This window comes from Triticum urartu, chromosome 7A (assembly GCF_056163025.1).
Source record: "Triticum urartu cultivar PI428250 chromosome 7A, HENAU_Tu73, whole genome shotgun sequence".
Lineage (NCBI taxonomy): Eukaryota > Viridiplantae > Streptophyta > Magnoliopsida > Poales > Poaceae > Triticum > Triticum urartu.
In genome coordinates, this window is record NC_141879.1 from 606,680,941 (window position 1) to 606,705,173 (window position 24,233).

General features: G+C 45.3%; 1 protein-coding gene across 2 annotated transcripts; it reads left to right on the top strand.

Moving 5' to 3' along the window:
- Window positions 1–21,083: 21,083 nt before the first annotated feature.
- On the top strand, window positions 21,084–23,155 carry LOC125521733 (F-box/FBD/LRR-repeat protein At1g13570-like). Of its 2 annotated transcripts, XM_087536983.1 has the most exons (4): window positions 21,084–22,112; window positions 22,210–22,353; window positions 22,466–22,638; window positions 22,743–23,155. In XM_087536983.1, the coding sequence occupies exons 1-4, from the start codon at window positions 21,180–21,182 to the stop codon at window positions 22,777–22,779; spliced, it is 1,287 nt and encodes a 428-aa protein (XP_087393109.1). In that variant the 5' UTR covers window positions 21,084–21,179; the 3' UTR covers window positions 22,780–23,155. The 2 variants fall into 2 exon arrangements, with proteins under 2 accessions (XP_087393109.1, XP_048542755.1); XM_048686798.2 differs by having other exon boundaries at window positions 22,466–23,155.
- Window positions 23,156–24,233: the final 1,078 nt, after the last annotated feature.

Sequence of the window (24,233 nt, forward strand, 5' to 3'; positions counted from 1 at the left end):
GGTATCAATCCAATAGGAGGCCATGCTCAAGTCCCTCGTACCTGCACAAAACGATAGCTACTCGCAACCAACGCGATTAGGGGTTATCAATCCCTTCACGGTCACTTACGAGAGTGAGATCTGATAGATATAATATTTTTGGTATTTTTGGTATAAAGATGCAAAGTAAAAAGTAAAGGCAAAGTAAAAAGCAAAACAAGATTAAAGAGATGGAGATTGATATGATGAGAATAGACCCGAGGGCCATAGGTTTCACTAGTGGCTTCTCTCAAGAGCATAAGTATTCTACGGTGGGTGAACAAATTACTGTTGAGCAATTGACAGAATTGAGCATAGTTATGAGAATATCTAGGCATGATCATGTATATAGGCATCACGTCCGTGACAAGTAGACCAAAACGATTATGCATCTACTACTATTACTCCACTCATCGACCACTATCCAGCATGCATCTAGAGTATTAAGTTAAAAACAGAGTAACACTTTAAGCAAGATGACATGATGTAGAGAGATAAATTCATGCAATATGAAATAAACCCCATCTTGTTATCCTCGATGGCAACAATACAATACGTGCCTTGCTGCCCCTTCTGTCATTGGGAAAGGACACCACAAGATCGAACCCAAAGCTAAGCACTTCTCCCATGGCAAGAACTACCAATCTAGTTGGCCAAACCAAACGGATAATTCGAAGAGACTTGCAAAGATAACCAATCATACATAAAATAATTCAGAGAAGATTCAAATATTATTCATAGATAGACTTGATCATAAACCCACAATTCATCGATCTCAACAAACACACCGCAAAAAGAAGATTACATCGAATAGATCTCCACAAGAGAGGGGGAGAACTTTGTATTGAGATCCAAAAAGAGAGAAGAAGCCATCTAGCTACTAACTATGGACCCGAAGGTCTGAGGTAAACTACTCACACTTCATCGGAGAGGCTATGATGATGTAGAAGCCCTCCGTGATGACGACCCTCTCCGCGGAGCTCCGGAACAGGCCCCAAGATGGGATCTCATAGATACAGAAAGTTGCGGCGGTGGAATTAGGTTTTTGGCTTCGTTTCTGATCGTTTGGGGTACGTATGTATATATAGGAGGAAGAAGTACGTCGGTGGAGCTCCAAGGGGCCCACGAGGCAGGGGCACGCCCTAGGGGGGGCGCCCCCACCCTCGTGACCGCCTCTCTGATGCCTTGGTGTAGGGTCCAAGTCTCCTGGATCACGTTCGGTGAGAAAATCACGTTCCCGAAGGTTTCATTCCGTTTGGACTCCGTTTGATATTCCGTTTCTTCGAAACACTGAAATAGGCAAAAAAACAGCAATTCTGGGCTGGGCCTCCGGTTAATAGGTTAGTCCCAAAAATAATATAAAAGTGGAAAATAAAGCCCAATATAGTCCAAAACAGTAGATAATATAGCATGGAGCAATCAAAAATTATAGATACGTTGGAGACGTATCAGGCATCCCCAAGCTTAATTCCTGCTCGTCCTCGAGTAGTAAATGATAAATAGAGAATTTTTGATGCAGAGTGCTACTTGGCATAATTTCAATGCAAATCTTCTTAATTGTGATATGAATATTCAGATTCGAAAGATTCAAGACAAAAGTTTATATTGACATAAAAATAATAATACTTCAAGCATACTAACAAAGCAATTATGTCTTCTCAAAATAACATGGCCAAAGAAAGTTATCCCTACAAAATCATATAGTCCGGCTATGCTCTATCTTCACCACACAAAGTATTTTAATCATGCACAACCCCGATGACAAGCCAAGCAATTGTTTCATACTCTAACTTTTTCAATCTTCACGCAATACATGAGCGTGAGCCATGGATATAGCACTATAGGTGGAATAGAATGGTGTTGTGGAGAAGACAAAAAGGAGAAGATAGTCTCATATCAACTAGGCGTATCAACGGGCTATGGAGATGCCCATCAATAGATATCAATGCGAGTGAGTAGGGATTGCCATGCAACGGATGCATTAGAGCTATAAGTATATGAAAGCTCAAAAAGAAACTAAGTGGGTGTGCATCCAACTTGCTTGCTCATGAAGACCTAGGGCAATTTGAGGAAGCCCATCATTGGAATATACAAGCCAAGTTATATAATGAAAGATTCCCACTAGTATATGAAAGTGATAACATGAGAGACTCTCTACTATGAAGATCATGGTGCTACTTTGAAGCACAAGTGTGGTAAAAGGATAGTAACATTGTCCCTTCTCTCTTTTTCTCTCATTTTTTTATTTTTTTATTTTTATTTGGGCCTTTTCTCTTTTTTTATGGCCTCTTTTTATTTGGGCTTCTTTGGTCTCTTTTTTTTCGTCCGGAGTCTCATCCCGACTTATGGGGGAATCATAGTCTCCATCATTCTTTCCTCACTTGGGACAATGCTCTAATAATGATGATCATCACACTTTTATTTTTCTTACAACTCAATACTTAGAACAAAATATGACTCTATATGAATGCCTCTGGCGGTGTACCGGGATATGCAATATGAAAATGATGGAGTGTGTCATAATAAACGGAACGGTGGAAAGTTGCATGGCAATATATCTCGGAATGGCTACGAAAATGCCATAATAGGTAGGTATGGTGGCTGTTTTGAGGAAGGTATATGGTGGGTGTATGATACCGGCGAAAAGTGCGCGGTATTAGAGAGGCTAGCAAAGGTGGAAGGGTGAGAGTGCGTATAATCCATGGACTCAACATTAGTCATAAAGAACTCATATATTTATTGCAAAAATCTAGAAGTTATCAAAGCAAAGTATTACGCGCATGCTCCTAGGGGGATAGATTGGTAGGAAAAGACCATCGCTCGTCCCCGACCGCCACTCATAAGGAAGACAATCAATAAATAAATCATGCTCCGACTTCATCACATAACGGTTCACCATACGTGCATGCTACGGGAATCACAAACTTTAACACAAGTATTCTTTAAATTCACAACTACTCAACTAGGATGACTTTAATATTATCACCTCCATATCTCAAAACAATTATCATGCTTCAATCTTTTCTTAGTATTCAACACACTCAAAAGAAAGTTTCACAAATCTTGAATACCAAGCATATTATTATTAAGCAAATTACCATGCTATTAAGAGACTCTCAAAATAATTTAAGTGAAGCATGAGAGATCAATAATTTATTTTAAAAAATCCACCACCGTGCTCTAAAAGATCTAAGTGAAGCACATAGAGCAAAATTATAATGCTCAAAAGATATAAGTGAAGCACATAGAGCAAAACTACTTAGCTCAAAAGATATAAGTGAAGCATATAGAGTATTTATCAAGTTTTAATTCATGTATAGCTCTCTCAAAAGGTGTGTACAGCAAGGATGATTGTGGCATACTAAAACACAAAGACACAAATAATACAAGACGCTCCAAGCAAAACACATATCATGTTGGTGAATAAAAATATAGCTCCAAGTAAATTACCGATGGAAGTGGACGAAAGAGGGGATGCCTTCCGGGGCATCCCCAAGCTTTGACTTTTTGGTGTCCTTGGATTATCTTGGGGGTGCCATGGGCATCCCCAAGCTTAGGCTCTTGCCACTCCTTATTCCATAATCCATCACAAGAATTCACCCAAAACTTGAAAACTTCACAACACAAAACTTAAAGTAGAAAACGCGTGAGCTCCGTTAGCGAAAGAAAACAAAAGACCACTTCAAGGTACTGTAATGAACTCATTCTTTATTTATATTGGTGTTAAACCTACTGTATTCCGACTTCTCTATGGATTATAAACTATTTTACTAACCACTAGCACATATGCCCGTGCATTGCAACTGGAGATAAAATAGTATGCATTTAAAGTCAGTGAGAATTATATGTGCAAGCAAAATCCTATGTGCACACGAAAAAAAGAAACGATTAGCTTCTCGGTTTCACAGTGCGTGGAGGAATCAATCCGTTATTTTTCCATTCATTGATCGGTGGTGTTTAAGAGTTTTGTTATGTCATCATACGTCGGGGAAGACCCATCAGTTATTCAATCTACTTTTCCTTTCAATCCTTCCAATCCAGGGGACTTTAAGGTATGAAGTTTCTGAATAGTCTAGGAAACATGAACAATATTTTAAATTTGGAATAGTTTTTTGAAGATAATGTACACTTTTTTAAAACGCGAAAAAATATGAAGGGAAACATATTTTTCAATTCACAAATATTTTTTGAAAACACCAATTTTTTTATAAAAACATTAACATTATTTGACTTTGTGAACATTTTTTAAAAAGGAAACATATGTTCAAAATTCATAAGATTTTTAGAAAATGTGTATCTTCTATGCAAAACATTATTTTTAATTATGAAAATTTTAGTAAAAAAGAATATTTTTTTCGAATTTGGAGCATGTTTGAAATGTTATTTTCTTTGTAGACAACTCAAACTATTTTGTAAAAATTTTGTTTATGAAAAAATGGGAACCTTTTTGCAAGTTCCGAATATTTTTTTAAAATAGCAAAAAAACTTGAAATTCTTAACATTTTCAAAAAAAAAATCTTATGTCTGAACTTTTTTGAGAATTTTTTATTTACGAAATAAATTCTAAAATAAAAATAAACTTGTAAGGGAAAAATGATATAGGACAGAGAATAAAAATAGAAGTAAAACACAGAAATAAAGAAAATTGGGCCAGCCCATTTTTTGTTGTCCTGGGCGAAACTCCAACTAAAAAAATGAAAATTATTTAAATTTATGAACATTTTTTAAAAACAGGAATATGTGTTCAAAATTCAAAAAATAGAAAATGTGTATATTTTTTAAACGAAAATTGTTTTTTATTGTGAAAATTTCACAAAAACAAGAATATTTTTCGAATTTGGAGCATTTTTTAAATGTTATTTGATTTTTAGACATCTCGAAGAATTTTGAAAAACAATATTTTTGAAAAAATGGAAACTCTTTGCAAGTTCGGAATATTTTTTTGAAATAGTAACAAAATTTTGGAATTTTAAACATTTTCCAAAAAAATTAATTCTGAACGTTTTTTGAGGATTTGAAATTTAAAAAATAAATTCTAAAAGGAAAATAAACTTGGAAGGGAAAAGAGATACGAAAATAAGACTAAAAATAGAAGTAAAACACAGAAAAAAATTGGCCAGCCCAATAATGGTTGTCCTGTGGGAAACTCAACTATTTATCGCCCTGTGCGGAAAATAGAATATTTCCAAGTGTGTGGGCAGAAAAATATGTGGGCTGGTCATAGCATGCGGCCCACGTACGAAAATTCTTTTTCTAGCAGACAAACATATACTGTATAAATTTAGTACCACCTCGGATATAGGAAACAAAATTATTTTCAGCGGTGAACGGATGAAAAAATTGGCGAAACGCACCTTACTTTATTAGTAGGTATAGATAGATTCATCAAAATAAGCAAACAACACACGAAAAACAGAATCTGTCAAAAACAGAACAGTCTGTAGTAATCTGTAGCTAGCGCAAGATCTAAAACCCCAAAAATTCTAAAATAAATTGCTGGACGTGAGGAATTTATCTATTAATCATCTGCAAAAAGAATTAACTAAATATCACTCTTCAAATAAAAATGACAGAAGTTCTCGTGAGCGCTAAAGTTTCTGTTTTTTACAGCAAGTTCAACAAGACTTGCCCCAAGTCTTCCCAACGGTTCTACTTGGCACAAACACTAATTAAACACAAAAAGCACAACCAAAACAGAGGCTAAATAAATTATTTATTAAATAACAGCAAGGAAAATATTGGGTTGTCTCCCAACAAGCGCTTTTCTTTAAAGTTTTATAGCTAGGCATTGGTAATTTTAATGATGCTCACAAGAAAGACAAGAATTAAAGCACAAAAGGAGCATCATAAAGCATGTGACAAACACATCTAAGTCTAACATACTTTCTATGCATAGGCATCTTAAAGGCAAACAAATTATCATAGCAAGCAAAAACTAGCATATGTAAGGAAGCGGAAAGAAATAATAGCAATCTCAACATAACGAGAGGTAATTTAGTAACATGAAAATTTCTACCACCATATTTTCCTCTCTCGTAATAATTATATGTAGGGTCATAAGCAAATTCAACAAAATAGCTATCACATAAAATATTTTCAACACGATCCACATGCATGCAAAGTTGACACTCTTTCAAAATAGTGGGATTAACATTAACTAAAGTCATGACCTTTCCAGACCCACTTTCAGTAATATTGCAAACACTATTATCAATCTCATATTCATCATGGGGCTTAAATAAATTTTCAATATCATAAGAAGAATCACCCCAATCATGATCATTGCAACAAGTAGAGGACATAGCAAAACTAGCATCCCCAAGCTTAGGGTTTTGCATATTATTAGCACAATTGATATCAAGAGATTTTATAGTAAAATCATTGCAATCATACTTTTTATTCAAAGATCCATCATGAATCGCTTCATAAAGTAATTCATCACACTTTTCAGATTCACGAATTTCAAGCAAAACCTCATAAAGATAATCTAGTGCACAAAACTTACTAGCGACTGGTTTATCATAATTAGATCTCTTAAAAAGATTAGCAAGCGGATGAGGATCCATAGATCTTAGGTTCTCTGTTTAGTAATAAATAAACAACTATTCCAACCATACGAGCAAACAAGAAATGGGCAAAAGAGGCAAATAGAGAAGGAGGATAGAGAGAGGGCGAATAAAACGGCAAGGGTGAAGTGGGGGAGAGGAAAAAGAGAGGCAAATGGCAAATAATGTAATGCGAGAGATAGGGATTGTGATGGGTACTTGGTATGTTGACTTTTTGCATAGACTCCCCGGCAACGAAGCCAGAAATCCTTCTTGCTACCTCTTGAGCTTGCGTTGGTTTTCCCCGAAGAGGAAGGGATGATGCAGCAAAGTAGTGTAAGTATTTCCCTCAGTTTTTGAGAACCAAGGTATCAATCTAGTAGGAGGCCACGCTCAAGTCCCTCGTACCTGCACAAAACGATAGCTACTCGCAACCAACGCGATTAGGGGTTGTCAATCCCTTCACGGTCACTTACGAGAGTGAGATCTGATAGATATAATATTTTTGGTATTTTTGGTATAAAGATGCAAAGTAAAAAGTAAAGGCAAAGTAAAAAACCAAAACAAGATTAAAGTGATGGAGATTGATATGATGAGAATAGACACGGGGGCCATAGGTTTCACTAGTGGCTTCTCTCAAGAGCATAAGTATTCTACGGTGGGTGAACAAATTACTGTTGAGCAATTGACAGAATTGAGCATAGTTATGAGAATATCTAGGCATGATCATGTATATAGGCATCACATCCGTGACAAGTAGACTGAAATGATCCTGCATCTACTACTATTACTCCACTCATCGACCGCTATCCAGCATGCATCTAGAGTATTAAGTTAAAAACAGAGTAATGCTTTAAGTAAGATGACATGATGTAGAGAGATAAATTCATGCAATATGAAATAAACCCCATCTTGTTATCCTCGATGGTAACGATACAATACGTGCCTTGCTGCCCCTTCTGTCACTGGGAAAGGACACCGCAAGATCGAACCCAAAGCTAAGCACTTCTCCCATGGCAAGAACTACCAATCTAGTTGGCCAAACCAAACGGATAATTCGAAGAGACTTGCAAAGATAACCAATCATACATAAAATAATTCAGAGAAGATTCAAATATTATTCATAGATAGACTTGATCATAAACCCACAATTCATCGATCTCAACAAACACACCGCAAAAAGAAGATTACATCGAATAGATCTCCACAAGAGAGGGGGAGAACTTTGTATTGAGATCCAAAAAGAGAGAAGAAGCCATCTAGCTACTAACTATGGACCCGAAGGTCTGAGGTAAACTACTCACACTTCATCGGAGAGGCTATGATGATGTAGAAGCCCTCCGTGATGACAGCCCTCTCCGGCGGAGCTCCGAAATAGGCCCCAAGATGGGATCTCGTGGATACAGAAAGTTGCGGCGGTGGAATTAGGTTTTTGGCTCCGTGTCTGATCGTTTGGGGGTACGTATGTATATATAGGAGGAATAAGTACGTCGGTGGAGCTCCGAGAGGCCCACGAGGCAGGGGCGCGCCCTAGGGGGGGCGCACCCCCACCCTCGTGACCGCCTCTCTGATGCCTTGGCGTAGGGTCCAAGTCTCCTGGATCACGTTCGGTGATAAAATCACGTTCCCGAAGGTTTCATTCCGTTTGGACTCCGTTTGATATTCCGTTTCTTTGAAACACTGAAATAGGCAAAAAAACAACAATTCTGGGTTGGGCCTCCGGTTAATAGGTTAGTCCCAAAAATAATATAAAAGTGGAAAATAAAGCCCAATATAGTCCAAAACAGTAGATAATATAGCATGGAGCAATCAAAAATTATAGATACATTGGAGACGTATCAGGTACCACCAGATCTGTCTGTATGGACCCGACGAGATAAAGACAGCTTTTATCACCCCGTTTGGGTGCTTCTGTTATGTCACAATGCCATTCGGTTTGAAGAATGCCGGATCCACATTCATGCGGATGATTCAGAAGTGCCTGCTCACTCAGATCAGTCAGAATGTGGAAGCATACATGGATGACATTGTGGTCAAGTCACATAAAGGTTCCGACCTACTGACTGACCTTGCTGAAACCTTTGCCAACCTCAGAAGGTATGATATCAAGCTCAATCCATCAAAGTGCACGTTTGGAGTTCCAAGCAGAAAGTTACTCGGTTTCCTTGTTTCCGAACGAGGAATCGATGCTAACCCAGAGAAAGTAGGCGCTATAATCCGAATGAAACGCCATGTGCGTGTGCATGATGTCCAGAAGCTTACTGGTTGCTTGGCCGCCCTAAGTCGATTCATTTCTCGCCTCGGTGAAAAGGCGCTACCTCTTTACCGACTGATGAAGAAATCAGATAAGTTCGAGTGGACCCCAGAAGCTGATGCAGCGTTTGCAGAGCTAAAAGCCTTGCTTTCCACCCAGCCGGTGCTTGCTGCTCTAATCAGCAAAGAGCCTCTACTGCTTTATATAGCAGCCACTGGACAAGTTGTCAGTACAGTACTTACGGTCGAACGGGAAGAAGGAAAAGCTTATAAAGTTCAACGCCCAGTTTATTATATTTCTGAAGTCCTGACCCCGTAAAAGCAGAGATATCCTCATTATCAGAAGCTTGTCTATGGGATTTACATGACCACGAAGAAGGTTGCACACTATTTCTCGGATCACTCTGTTACAGTCGTCAACGACGCCCCATTGTCAGATATTTTGCACAACAGAGATGCAACTGGTCGAGTGGCAAAATGGGCGATTGAACTCCTTCCCTTGGATATCAAGTTTGAGGCAAAGAAAGCTATCAAGTCCCAAGCAATAGAAGATTTCCTTGCCGAATGGATCGAACAGCAACTGCCGACTCAAGTTCACTCTAAGCACTGGACCATGTTCTTTGACGGATCCAAAATGCTGAATGGTTCTGGTGCTGGGGTAGTTCTGGTATCCCCCCGAGGAGACAGGCTCAGATATGTCCTCCAAATTCACTTTGATTCCTCGAACAATGAAGCAGAATATGAAGCACTCCTGTATGGGTTGCGCATGGCCATCTCACTCGGCGTCCGTCGCCTCATGGTCTATGGCAACTCAGATTTGGTAGTTAATCAAGTGATGAAGGAGTGGGACGTTAGAAGCCCAGCCATGACTAGTTACTGCAACACGGTGAGAAAGCTTGAGAAGAAGTTTGAGGGGTTAGAACTCCACCACATACCCCAACTGAAAAATCAAGCAGCCGATGACTTGGCAAAGATAGGTTCCAAGAGAGAAGCCATTCCCAGCAATGTGTTTTTGGAGCATATTCACTCGCCGACAGTTCTGCAGGAAATATGCCCTAGAGGCAATAATAAAGTTATTATTTATTTCCTTATATCATGATAAATGTTTATTATTCATGCTAGAATTGTATTAACCAGAAACATAATACATGTGTGAATACATAGACAAGCAGAGTGTCACTAGTATGCCTCTACTTGACTAGCTCGTTGATCAAAGATGGTTAAGTTTCCTAACCATAGACATGAGTTGTCATTTGATTAACGGGATCACATCATTAGGAGAATGATGTGATTGACTTGACCCATTCTGTTAGCTTAGCACTTGATCGTTTAGTTTGTTGCTATTGCTTTCTTCATGACTTATACATGTTCCTATGACTATGAGATTATGCAACTCCCGTTTACCGGAGGAACACTTTGTGTGCCACCAAACGTCATAACGTAACTGGGTGATTATAAAGGTGCTCTACAGGTGTCTCCAAAGGTACTTGTTGGGTTGGCGTATTTCGAGATTAGGATTTGTCACTCCGATTGTCCGAGAGGTATCTCTGGGCCCACTCGGTAATGCACATCACTATAAGCCTTGCAAGCATTGAAACTAATGAGTTAGTTGTGGAATGATGTATTACGGAACGAGTAAAGAGACTCGCTGGTAACAAGATTGAACTAGGTATTGAGATACCGACGATCGAATCTCGGGCAAGTAACATACCGATGACAAAGGGAACAACATATGTTGTTATGCGGTCTGACCGATAAAGATCTTCGTAGAATATGTAGGAGCCAATATGGGCATCCAGGTCCCGCTATTGGTTGTTGACCAGAGAGGTGTCTCGGTCATGTCTACATAGTTCTCGAACCCATAGGGTCCGCACGCTTAACGTTCGTTGACTATATAGTACTATATGAGTTATGTATGTTGTTGACCGAATGTTGAGATCACGGACATGACGAGGAACTCCGGAATGGTCCGGAGATAAAGTTTGATATATGGGATAATAGTGTTTGGTCACCGGAAGGGTTCCGGAATTCACCGGAAGGGTTCCGGATGTTTCCCGAAATGTTTGGGTACGAGAACACTTTATTTGGGCCAAAGGGGAAAGCCCACAAGGTTTTTGGAAAGCGCAAAAGGAAGTTTTGCGGAGTCCAGGGGACAGACGCCAGGGTCCTTGGCGTCTGGTTCCAGACGCCGGGAACCCTGGCGTCTGGCCCTGGAGTCCGAGAAGGACTCTTGCCTTTCGGGTGAAACCGACTTTGTGGAGGCTTTTACTCGAAGTTTCGACCCCAAGGATCAACATATAAATAGAGGGGTAGGGCTAGCACCCAAGACAGATCAAGAAACACCAAGCCGTGTGCCGGCAACCCCGTCCCCTCTAGTTTATCCTCCGTCATAGTTTTCGTAGTGCTTAGGCGAAGCCCTACGGAGATTGTTCTTAACCAACACCGTCACCATGCCGTCGTGCTGCCGGAACTCATCTACTACTTCGCCCCTCTTGCTGGATCGAGAAGGCGAGGACGTCACTGAGACGAATGTGTGCAGAACTCGGAGGTGCCGTGATTTCGGTACTTGGATCGGTCGGATCGTCAAGACGTATGACTACATCAACCGCGTTGATATAACGCTTCTGCGAACGGTCTATGAGGGTACGTAGACAACACTCTCCCCTCTTGTTACTATGCATCACCATGATCCTGTGTGTGCGTAGGAATTTTTTTGAAATTACTACGTTCCCCAACAAGTTCAGGAAGATCCTTTTACTGAAGAGCCCCCGCAACCTAAGAGCGCCATAGATCTGACTGAAGTCGAGGTCCCAGCCGTGGTCGACCTGATCATGGAGGTTCTGGCCATTACTCCCAAATGGACGGTGCCCTACATTGCGTACATTCTCAGGAAAGAACTCCCAGAGGATAAAGAAGAGGCTCGACAGATTGTCCGTCGATCCAAGGCCTTTACTGTGATAAGAGGACAACTGTTAGGAAAGTGTGACTGGAGTCGGTCAGAAATGCATAACACCAGAAGAAGGTCGAATGATCCTCAATGACATCCACTCGGGGACCTGTGGTCATCATGCGTCCTCTCGGGCCATCGTGGATAAAGCATACCGAGCTGGATTCTATTAGCCACGAGCAAATGAAATGGCGAAAGATATAGTCGACAGATGTGAAGGCTGCCAGTTTTATTCCGACATGTCTCACAAGCCAGCGTCAGCCCTGAAGACCATCCCCCTCATCTGGCCCTTTGCTGTTTGGGGACTGGATATGGTTGGACCACTGAGAACTGGCAGGAGCGGCTTCACTCATGTGCTCGTTGCAGTCGACAAGTTTACCAAATGGATCGAAGCTAAACCTATCAAGAACCTTGATGCTAGCACCGCTGTCAGTTTTATCAGAGAATTGACATTCAGATATGGAGTCCCACACAGCGTCATCACGGACAACGGGTTGAACTTCGATTCCGATGAGTTCAGAGCTTTCTGCGCCTCTCAGGGCACTCGAGTCGACTATGCCTCAGTCGCTCACCCGCAGTCAAACGGACAAGCAGAAAGAGCCAATGGCCTAATTCTCAAAGGACTGAAACCACGACTGATGCGTGATCTCAAACACGCAGCAGGCGCTTGGGTTGATGAACTTCCGTCAGTTCTGTGGGGTTTAAAGACAACTCCTAATCGATCGACCGGACGAACTCCTTTCTTCTTAGTCTATGGAGCCGAAGCTGTTCTGGCAAGCGACCTGCTCCACAACGCACCCCGAGTCGAGCTCTTCTCCGAAGAGGAAGCAGAGCAGGCCCGACAAGATTCAGTCGATCTCTTAGAGGAGGAAAGAGAGATGGCCTTGATCCGGTTGACCATTTATCAGCAAGACTTGCGTCGATTCCATGCCAGAAATGTGAGGGGTCGCGCCTTTCAAGAGGGAGACCTGGTTCTTTGAGTGGATCAACAGAAACCACACAAGCTTGCCCCGACTTGGGAGGGCCCCTTCATCATCACCAAAGTTCTCCACAATGGAGCATGTCATCTTTACAGTATTGAGCATCAGAAAGACGAGCCACGGGCTTGGAACGCGGAGCTGCTCCGCCCCTTTTATACTTAAGCACTCATTCGAATAAAATGTAATAAGAAACACCTTTGTAATTTGTTTATCAAAGACAAGAGCTTGTGGTCCTATCATTCGATTGTTGTGTTCTTATTTACTTCTGAAATCCCCCAGTGGGTGGGCTTAGTCGCGAATCCATTTCGCCTAAGTTCGAAAAAAAAATCCTATCGAGTGGAGAGCAATCCTCCCAGACGGGGGGGGGGAGGGGGGCTTAGCTGCAGTACAGTACTCGCCTAAGTTTGAAAAAATCCTACCGAGTGGAGAGCAATCCTCCCACTCGGGGGCTTAGCTGCAATCCAGTACTCGCCTAAGTTTGAAAACATCCTACCGAGTGGAGAGCAATCCTCCCACTCGGGGGCTTAGCTGCAGTCCAGTACTCGCCTAAGTTCTCTCACTAGGAGACTTAGCTGCAGTCCAGTACTCGCCTAAGTTTGAAAAAATCCTACCGAGTGGAGAGCAATCCTCCCACTCGCGGGCTTAGCTGCAGTCTAGTACTCGCCTAAGTTTGGAAAAATCCTACCGAGTGGAGAGCAATCCTCCCACTCGGGGGCTTAGCTGCAGTCCAGTACTCGCCTAAGTTCTCTCATTAGGAGACTTAGCTGCAGTCCAGTACTCACCTAAGTTTGAAAAAATCCTACCAAGTGTAGAGCAATCCTCCCACTCGGGGGCTTAGTTGCAGTCCAGTACTCGCCTAAGTTTGAAAAACTCCTACCGAGTGGAGAGCAATCCTCCCACTCGGGGGCTTAGCTGTAGTCTAGTACTCGCCTAAGTTCTCTCACTAGGAGACTTAGCTGTAGTCCAGTACTCGCCTAAGTTTGAAAAAATCCTACCGAGTGGAGAGAAATCCTCCCACTCAGGGGCTTAGCTGCAGTCCAGTACTCGCCTAAGTTCTCTCACTAGGAGACTTAGCTGCAGTCCAGTACTCGCCTAAGTTTGAAAAAATCCTACCGAGTGGAGAGCAATCCTCCCACTCGGGGGCTTAGCTGCAATCTAGTACTCGCCTAAGTTCTCTCACTAGGAGACTTAGCTGCAGTCCAGTACTCACCTAAGTTTGAAAAAATCCTACCGAGTGGAGAGCAATCCTCCCACTCGGGGGCTTAGCGGCAGTCCAGTACTCGCCTAAGTTCTCTCACTAGGAGACTTAGCTTCAGTCCAGTACTCGCCTAAGTTTGAAAAAATCCTACCGAGTGGAGAGCAATCCTCCCACTCGGGGGCTTAGCTGCAGTCCAGTACTCGCCTAAGTTCTCTCACTAGGAGGCTTAGCTGCAGTCCAGTACTCGCCTAAGTTTGAAAAAATCCTACCGAGTGGAGAGCAATCCTCCCACTCGGAGGCTTAGCTGCAGTCCAGTACTCGCCTAAGTTCTCTCACTAGGAGGCTTAGCTGCAGTCCAGTACTCGCCTAAGTTTGAAAAAATTCTACCGAGTGGAGGGCAATCCTCCCACTCGGGGGCTTAGTTGCAGTCCAGTACTCGCCCAAGTTCTCCCACTAGGAGACTTAGCTGCAGTCCAGTACTCGCCTAAGTTTGAAAAAATCTTACCGAGTGGAGAGCAGTCCTCCCACTCGGGGGTCTTAGCTGCAGTCCAGTACTCGCCTAAGTCCGAAACATACCCCTATCCGCAAGGACGACGAGGTGCAGGTCGACTGCAACCTTCTCCTTCGGAGTTACGGCACAAGTACAACGTACGCTCCGTCCCTATCCGCAAGGGCGACGAGGTGCAGGTCGACTGCAACCTTCTCCTTCGGAGCTATGGCACAAGTACAACGTACGCTCCACCCCTATCCGCAAGGACGACGAGGTGTAGGTCGACTGCAACCTTCTCCTTCGGAGCTATGGCACAAGTACAATGTACGCTCCATCCCTATCCGCAAGGATGACGAGGTGCAGGTCGACTGCAACCTTCTCCTTCGGAGCTATGGCACAAGTACAACGTACGCTCCGCCCCTATCCGCAAGGATGACAAGGTGCAGGTCGACTGCAACCTTCTCCTTCAGAGCTACGGCACAAGTACAACGTCTGCTCCATCCCTATCCGCAAGGACGACGAAGCGCAGGTCGACTGGAGCCGCCACCTCAGAGCTGCGTCTCCAGCGCAAAGACTATTCCGAGAAGTGAGCAAAGTCCAATCGAAGGCAAACGCAAGCACATTCGGAGATAAACCAAATTCAGATAAATCCTAAAAGTTCCAAGCAGCATATCAAAAGTACTCGGGCATCAAGCCCGAAGGAGTTCAATGGTTACAGCAATCACTCGACATTCCGAGGCAAATTTAAAGTAGATTCAAGTTTCATAAGTTTGTTCACTCGGCCAGAGGAGGGCTGGCAGGCTCCACGAATGAGTCCAGGTCGATCCCATCAGCGATCCGAGTGGCGGCAGCAATGAAAGTCTGCATGAAGGACTGGAAGTCATGCTTTTTGGTGTTAGCGACTTTGATCACAGCCAGCTTGTCTTCAAGAGCCTCCTTGCAATGGACTTGCACCAAGGACAGCGCCACGTCAGCACCACACCGGGCGGAGGATTTCTTCCATTCTTGCACTCGGCCAGGGATCTCGTTCAGTCGAGTCATCAGGGATTCCAGGTCATTTTGAAGTGTCTCCCTCGGCCAAAGCGATGAGTCGATTCGGGAGACTACCTCCTTCAGGCGCACGAGGTAGCTTGTGGCACTGGCGATACGAGACTCCAGTCGGAGCACGTTCATTACAGTTTCGTCACAGACTGGAGAAGCAATAGGGTCCAGACCCATCTCGACCCTTCCAGTTTCCTCGTCGAAGTCTTGGCAGAATTCTGCAGCCAAAAATTAGTGAATCGACCGAGCAAGATCCGATCGCAAGCATCAACACAGTCGGTTTAGAAGAAATACCTTCCAGCGTGAGATAGAGCTTCTTGGCAAGAGTCCTCATATAAGCTTCTGTGTCATTCCTCTTGCGGATCGCAGACTCCAACGTTTCATTCAGGACAACCTTGCCCTTCTTCAGACTGGTCACTTCGCGGTTAGCTTCATTAAGACAAGATTTCAGTTTGTTCACCTCCCCTTCCAGCGTTCCGATTGAAGCAAGCTTCTGGTCTGCGAGAGCAGTTTTATCTTGGGCTGCTTTTTGCGTGGCGGAGAGGTCCGAGTCCTTCTTCTCCAGAGACAACTTCATTTTCTCTGCAAAAGAAACAATCGAATCAAAGAAGAGATCAAAGAAATATATTGAAAGTCAGTCGACAGTCAGTTACCTTCCGTACCAGCGGCTTCGCCTTGACCTTTCTTCAGATTCTTCTGGGCCAATTCCAAGTCGAGGTTGAGTTGCCTCTGCTTCTCCTCAAGTTCAGCAAACTTAGAAATAAGAGTACAAGACTTCTGCAGAAGGGAAAAGACGGATCAGTCGATAAGATCAAAGGTTGTTTACTTCCGAGTGAATAAAACCTAAAGAAGTTCGCTTAGACCCCAGCCGACTGCACACAGTCGACTGCGGTCTCAGGGGCTGCACCCAACGGCTGCACTTGGCGTGCCCCGCTGACTAAGACTAAACACGGTGAGAAAGCTTGAGAAGAAGTGAAAAAGAAAGGAAAGTAGAACTCAGACCCCAGTCGACTGCCAGCAGTCGACCGCGGTCTCGGGGACTACACCCAGTGGGTGCACTTAGCGTGCCCCCACCGGTTCAGATCCCACTCGCCCAGACCGAGTGGAAGAACGAAACTACCAAAAACAACAAAACACCCAGCGGGTGCTCTAATTCGACGCAATCAACAGGAGATTGTGTAGAAGAAGATTTTTCGGGTAACATTTCCTCATAGAGCAAAAACAGTCGGAAAGTCTACTCACCTGAACATTGGCCCGAAGAGCAGCACTGGCGTCGTAGGCAGCCTGGCTGTTCTCATGCACCATCTTCACCCTCTCCATCATCATGTCAGCCTGTCGGATGTCTTCCGCAGCCGCTTCCGACTGGTTGTCTGGGACGGGATAGCTGGTGAAAAAGTGAGCAGACGACCCAGGTGCGGTGGCTTGGAGCTCCGTGGCGTGGATTTGGACGACTGAAGGAATCACAGGCGCAGTCGACGGTGCAGGGTGCTCACTCGACAAGGGTGCAGCGAAGGTCACAGAGGCCCTGCCCGCGTCTTCAGGTTGACGGATGGGAGGTGTCGTAGTTGGTTCTTGCCGAGACATCCTACCAGCTGCTACCTTCTTGCTCTTCCTGGGCTTAAGAGCCACATCTTCATCGTCATCTGGAAGATCGATGACGTTGGGTGGAGCTGCAAGGCAGATCATTCGACCCCAAGTGAACCACTAGAACGCAATCGACCAAGGAATCAAGAACAAAATCACAAGAGTTTATACCTGGGTTGGAGGTTACCGCATCTTCCATCTCCTCGTCCCGGTACTGGAGAGAAGAGGTTCCTGATGTAGCAGCACTGCAAAGACCCACATTCAATCGGTTACATCCGGTTAATCGAGTCGACAAAAAGGACAAGTCAGATGATTACCCGGAGATAGTAGGGACGGTCACTTTGATCCTGAGCAAAGCTTTTGGCAGTTTGGAGGAGGTGGCTTTCGGCGCTGGAGGCGGCACAACTTTGGACTGCTTTGGAGCCTTCTCAGTCGGCGTTGGGGAAGACGTCCTGGGACGCTTCGAAGACTGTCTAATTGGCGCGGCCACCAAGTCCGGAGCGCTCGCCGGGTCGTGAGCGTGTTTGGATATCCTCTCCATGCGAGGAGGCGAGTCGACTTCTTCATCATCAGTCGATTCTTCGCTCTCCTCGTCCTCCTCGGCATCCAAGTGCCCCTCGCCGCTCTCACCCCCGCTCGCTTCTTCCTCGACGTCTTGCTCCTGCACTCCATTGGGCATTGAGTACATGTCGATGAGGGCCTGAAAAGACAACGATCAAAGGAAATTCAGTCGACCATAAACAAGATGTCACACGGTGAATCGGAAAGATACTTGATAAAACAGAATTATACCTGCTCCGGCTGGTGCGAGTTGTCGAATGGAATCACCCTCCTAGATCCTCGAGGGTTGTCTTTGTTGATGGTGATCCCCATCAACCACTTCTCCAAGGTATCCTCGCTGACATCCTCCGGGTGGATCTGAGTGGAATCCTCGAGCCCAGAGTACATCCACATCGGATGATCACGCGCCTGAAGCGGTTGGATGCGTCGACCGAGAAAGACCTCCAGCAGGTCCATCCCGATCACCCCGTCACGGACGAGTTGGACGACCCGCTCGACCAGCACCTTGACCTGCGCCTTCTCTTTTGGAACTACCTTCAGGGGGGCGGACTTCTTCACTCGAGCCAAGGAAAAGGGAGGAAGTCCAGTCGACTGACCCGGGGTCGGCTGATCCTTGCAGTAGAACCAAGTCGACTGCCAGCCCCGGACCGAGTCGGGAAGGATCATGGCTGGGAAGGTACTCTTGCTCCTCATCTGGATCCCCAGACCCCCGCACATCTGGATCACTTGTGTCCTCTCGGCACTCGGATTGGCCTTTTTGACCGACTGGGAGCGGCAGGTGAAGATGTGTTTGAAAAGACCCCAGTGCGGTCGACAGCCCAAGAAATTTTCACACATCGACACGAAAGCAACCAGATAGACTATGGTGTTTGGAGTGAAATGGTGCAGTTGAGCCCCAAAGAAGTTCAAAAAACCCCGAAAGAAAGGATGGGGAGGCAGTGAGAATCCATGATCTACGTGCGTGGCAAGGAGAACACACTCACCCTTCCTTGGCTGCGGCTCGGTTTCGTTCGACGGGAGCCGTGCCAACTTGTGGGGGATCAGTCCCCCCTCCACCAGGTCGTTGAGGTCGTCCTGGGTGATTGTCGAGCGGATCCAGTCGCCCTGGATCCAGCCCGGCGGCAGGCTGGATCTCGACGAGGATCCGCCCCGGCTAGTCCGCTTGCCCTTCGCCTTCGCGGTCGCCTTCTTCGCGCGCTCCAGCGCCACCGTCTTCTCTTTCCCCATGGCGACGGGTCGAGCGAGAGCGAGAGTCCGGCGACGAGAGCGGAAGCGAGCGTGGTGGAGAGATCGGGAGAAGAAGAAGAGAGAATGGGAGCACACGGGGCAAATGCCTGGTCCGGGGCCTTTTATAAGGTCGTCCCCCGAGTGACTGACTGGTGGACCCAGACGATCTAAACAAATCCCGCAACAGTCGCGCGCAGCACATGGCGAAAAAGGTGGCGCGGGGATCGAGGAGACTTGCCTAATCCATCCCGATAACCTCGGTTCCGTCCGTATGGCGCACTTCCCAAAATTCGAATCCCGCGAAATCAGCGGAGAGCAGAGCAACCTGTCAGACTGAAGACAAACATCCTCTACATTATCATTTGGAATTCTACCGTGAAAATTCACTCGACAAAAACCAAGAATGGACCAAGGCGACTAAGAAAGGAGTCGACGTCGTCACCTCAACTCATTGTTCCAGAACAAGATATACTCATAGCACAAAGAATGGGTCGGAAGTGTTCCCAACTCCTTCCTCACTCAAACCCTGATCCATTCGGGGGCTAATGATGAAGCTATGTACCTAGGGTAGGGTCATTGATCTGTCCAACATACCCTCCCCAAGGACATCTCTACAAAGAATCAGAAGTAGTCGAAGAGAAACCATCATCCACTCGACCATGAAGATGTGCTCACTCGACCACCTTGAAGACACTCGACCACCAGAAGATAAGAAACCCTCCACTCTGCAACGGTCAGGACTTAAACCATAGCTTTATGGGCATTTACAACACTTTACTGCAGACGTTACCAGTAACGCCCCTCCTTTATGAGCATTGAACCTTGTGTAACGGAGGGGAGCTGGGGTCCTGGCGTACTCTATATAAGCCAGCCCCCTCCTATGGGACAGGGGCTCGCACTTTCTGTAATTCACACATATATATTCAGTCGACCGCCTCCGGACTCCGAGACGTAGGGCTGTTACTTCCTCTGAGAAGGGCATGAACTCGTAAAACTCGTGTGTACAACTCCTCCATAGCTAGGATCTTGCCTCTACATTCCTACCTCCCTATTCTACTGTCAGTCTTAGAACCATGACAGCCCCTGCTGGGCGGCCCTTGTAATAATGATACTTCCTAGCTAGCTCGTTTACTGCTTTTTCCTTTTTGAACTGCTCTCTAAGAGCTGCTATATCAGACTGAGTTGGTTTCGTGGTTTCATTCTAAGCAATGGAACCGGGGAGGTGCTCCATGTTCTTCTAAAAAATGCTTTCAAGTCAAGCTCACCAATCACCCTGATGCCTACATAACATAAAATACGCACAAACAATAATTGCATCCATTGAATTACACGGTGACTCTTTAGAACTAGATGATACCCCGCGTGTTGTCATGGGAATCGGTTGCGAACTAGCAATATATCTCAATTAATATTTGATTCTATGGAATATAAATATTTTGATAAATAACACGTGGACCAAAGTTAAAAACACATACAACTTATTATATTTATATTTGATTATGTATAGTTATAAAATATTTATTGATATAAATAGAATAAAAATAATATTTTCTAATGCACGGTTACATGTGGTGGTGGGTCTTTTCTCATGCATGGTTGCATGTTGAGGTGTGCATTTATCTCATCCATAATTGTATGGTGATGTGGCATACTTGCATGTTGAGATAAATACATTAGTGATTATGACTCTCTCAGGTATAAACAGATAAATAAAATTATTAAATTAAATACTCTAATTACCAACTTCCCTTTTTGGAGCCATACTCCCTCCTTTCCGGTTTATAAGGTTTATCTCAAAATTTTAGTTTTTTTTTCATTTTATAAGGCTCAATTTGGTTGTTCACCATCACAAGTTCAGATTTTAAGGTGCATTAAATAATTGCATACAAGTATGAAGAGAAAATTGACTAATGCATGTATATTATGCATGCATGCATTGCAATTAATACATTAGTAAACATAAAATTTTGAGGAAAACAAGAGCATTAACTGGGTGCTTTTGTAAATTACAAAAAATATTCCACCACTCATCATCTACCTTGGTTGATGAGATTTTTGAATTGAGCCCTATAAACTGAAAAAGAGTGAGTAGTTAATTACTAACTCGAGTTACTCAACTGCAAAAATGGACAAACCATTGGCTGGTTGACGGGCCCAAGAGCACCGCCCGGTTTCCAACATTTGGCCCACCCGAAGCAGACAACACCACCGACCAAACCCTACAAATCTCCCCACCACCGCCGCCACTCGGTCACACACACACCTCAGTCCTCGCTCACCTCTCCACCGAAACCCTAGCCGGGCTCCTCGTGCCCTCCTCCCGCCGTCGCCAGCCATGGACGCGGAGCAGCTCCTAGCGTACATCTACACCTGCCTCCCGGAGCCGCCAGTCTCCGACACCGCTCGCCTCGCCGCCCGCCGTGCCGCCCCCTACCACGGCGTCGACCGCATCAGCGGCCTCTCCGACGCGCTCCTCCAGGACATCGTCTCCCGCCTCCCCTTCAAGGACGCCGCGCGCACCGCCGTGCTCGCCACGCGCTGGCGTCGGGTCTGGCTCTCGGCTCCGCTCGTCGTCGTCGACACCCACCTCCTGGACCACTGGCCCCCGACTCGCGCCGACGCGCCGGCCGTCACCGCCGCGGTGTCGCACGCCCTCGCCGCGCATCCCGGGCCCTTCCGCTGCGTCCACCTCGTCTCCAGCCACATGGACGGGTACCCGGCCCAGCTCAAGCGCTGGCTCCGTCTCCTCGCCGCCAAGGGAGTCCAGGAGCTCGTCCTCGTCAACCGCTCCTGCCCGCGCCAGGTGCCTCTCCCCGGCACGCTCTTCCGCATCGCCACCCTCACACGCCTCTACGTCGGCGTCTGGAAGTTCCCAGACGTATCCTGCCTCGGCGACGCCTCCTTCCCCAACCTTCGCGAGCTTGGCATCTTCAGTGTCGCCATGGAGAACGGGGACATCGAAGCCATCGTCTCCAGGAGCCCTGTTCTGGAGATCCTCAACATTCAAGGGAGCGTGAAGGGGTTGGGTCTCCACCTCATCAGCCAGAGCCTCTGGTGTGTGCAGATCTGCGATTCTGTGATAGAGAACATTGTCGTGGTGGACACCCAGCGTCTGGAGCGGCTCATCCTGTACAAGGTCCGGGGATCTCTCAACCCTGCCAGTGTTCTGCGGACCGGGATCAAGATTGGCAATGCCCCCAAGCTGGAAATGTTCGGGTACCTGGAGCCAGGAAAGTACGTGCTTCAGGCCGGAGACACCATCATCATGGTACATGAGCATCACCTACGTACCTAAAATTTCCCATTTGTTCTATGGGCTACAATGTCTGATCTTTCTTTGTTGAATTGGGTGCATTCCATTCTAGCCTGGGATGAAGCCAAGCGCCAGCACTATGTTTACAAGCGTGACTATCCTGAGCCTGAATGTGCGTTTTGGAGTCCACGATGATGCCAATATGGTGGCCACGTTTCTAAAATGCTTTCCCAACGCATCGAGTCTGCATATCAGGGTACTGATCTTCATCACCACCTACTAGCATCATACATCTTTACACTTTTGTTGCTGATACATTGCATAGTCCATAAGTAATTGAACTGTTTAATGGTTTAATCAATTTGCAGTGTGAACAATGTGATGAATCCACTGGGAAGTTCGAACCTAAGTTCTGGGAGGAGGTTGGTCCCATCGTGAGTGTCATGTTGCGCATAGGGGTGATGACTATCCGTGAATTCAGAGGGGAGAAAGGCGAGATGGCTTTCCTCAAGTACTTCTTCACAAATGCGAGGGCGCTGAAGTATGCGGCGATCATCTTCCCCAATCCAAGCTTCTCTTCAATTTCAAAGAACTACGCATGCTCCAAAGCAAACTATCTGACTTCTCTGAATTGGGCCACTCAAGGCTGCGGATTCATGGTGTATGGGAGTACAGATCCTGAAGGAGGCAGACCATGGTGCTTCAAGACCGGAGCAATTTTTTCGCGTGACCCTTTCTCGTGGTGAAGTCGAAAGCTCCAACATATCTCATCGTCCAAATTAATGTATGTGGGAGTGTTTAGTGTTAATCTTTTGCAACATGGTACAAGCTAGGTATCGTTATTGTTCGCGTTTATGATGATGTCGCGGTATTCTTGGTTCTAGCATGATCGGCTTGAAGTGTTGAGTAGCTAGTGCGCAACTGTTGATAAGAAATCAGTGCTCGCTATGCATGTGTTTTGTTCAAGTAGATGAATGTTGCCTTAGCATCTGCTGGGTTTATCTTGGTGGTGATGGATGCCTGATAAGGCAAAGTAAGAGATGAATGGTGCAAACTAACCTCATTGCCTGATAGCTGATAGTGATGGTTGCCTGATAATCTCGCTGGCTTATGCACTGGGGATGAACTAATGCATGCATGTGGTTGTCTACTGGTTGATAGCAGTGTTACGATTATGCAGATCGACAGCATGCGTGCAGGGTATGCCAGATAGATCATCTCCATGCGTATATACGCCAAAAAGCTGTTTTTATTTTCACCCCGATGGTGACCGTTTTTTGATAAAGGTGCTTTTTATTGACTCAAAATGAGTGCACATCCCACCTCTGCATAGATAAGATGTACACAATCAACACTAATGTACACACACATAAACACACCGCCGAAATCAAAGTTATGTAAGACCAAAACTATGCAGATGCAAGTAAAATGGGAAAAAAATATGAAGCGATCAAAACAGCCCACGACAACGATCACATCTGCACCAACCATCTTTTTACAACATAGGTCTATACAACGAAAATGTTCTTCAACAACAACGTCTTCATGAAGGGAACAACACTCAAGCGCCACCATCATCGCATCCAATCACCAAATGCCGAAATCTAGTTTTTCACACAGAAGAACAAGTCCAAGCATATCCGAGCGATGCATCAACAAGGTAACGATGCAAAAGTAATGCCAGATAAAACCAACTCAGTTCTTACCTAGGGTTTTCACCTTGAAGATTCAGACTGGGTACTCGAGAATCACCATCCAATTTACGTCAATCAAGTCTTATCAGCCACCACTTTATGTGATCCCAACAGCTACATGCGCTGGACTAGAAATCACAATGTTGTCGTTGCACAACCATACCCTCTGTGTCAAGCCGCCGTCCATAGATTGTGTCTCACCGTCATAGGCGAACTGGCCAGAGTGAGAGCCACCAGAATCCACAAAGGAGCCTTTTGGTTGCATCCGCAACCATGCAGTACAAGCCGCTAGCAGCAACCACCTGTTCCGGAGCGAGGAACCCTCATGAAGACTTTCCAGTGTCCACTGTGACCTGCATATTCAGGGTCAGCCGGTGCCGCCACATAGTTACAACTCCAACCCTGACAAGCAACCTGTAACGCCCTTGATGCGGCTATATCT

Coding starts and splice junctions, on each gene's coding strand:
- LOC125521733 (XM_048686798.2), top strand. CDS start 21,180: ATGGACGCGGAGCAGCTCCTAGCGTACATCTACACCTGCCTCCCGGAG. Junction 22,113..22,209: donor CCGGAGACACCATCATCATG/GTACATGAGCAT, acceptor ATTCCATTCTAG/CCTGGGATGAAGCCAAGCGC. Junction 22,354..22,465: donor CATCGAGTCTGCATATCAGG/GTACTGATCTTC, acceptor ATCAATTTGCAG/TGTGAACAATGTGATGAATC.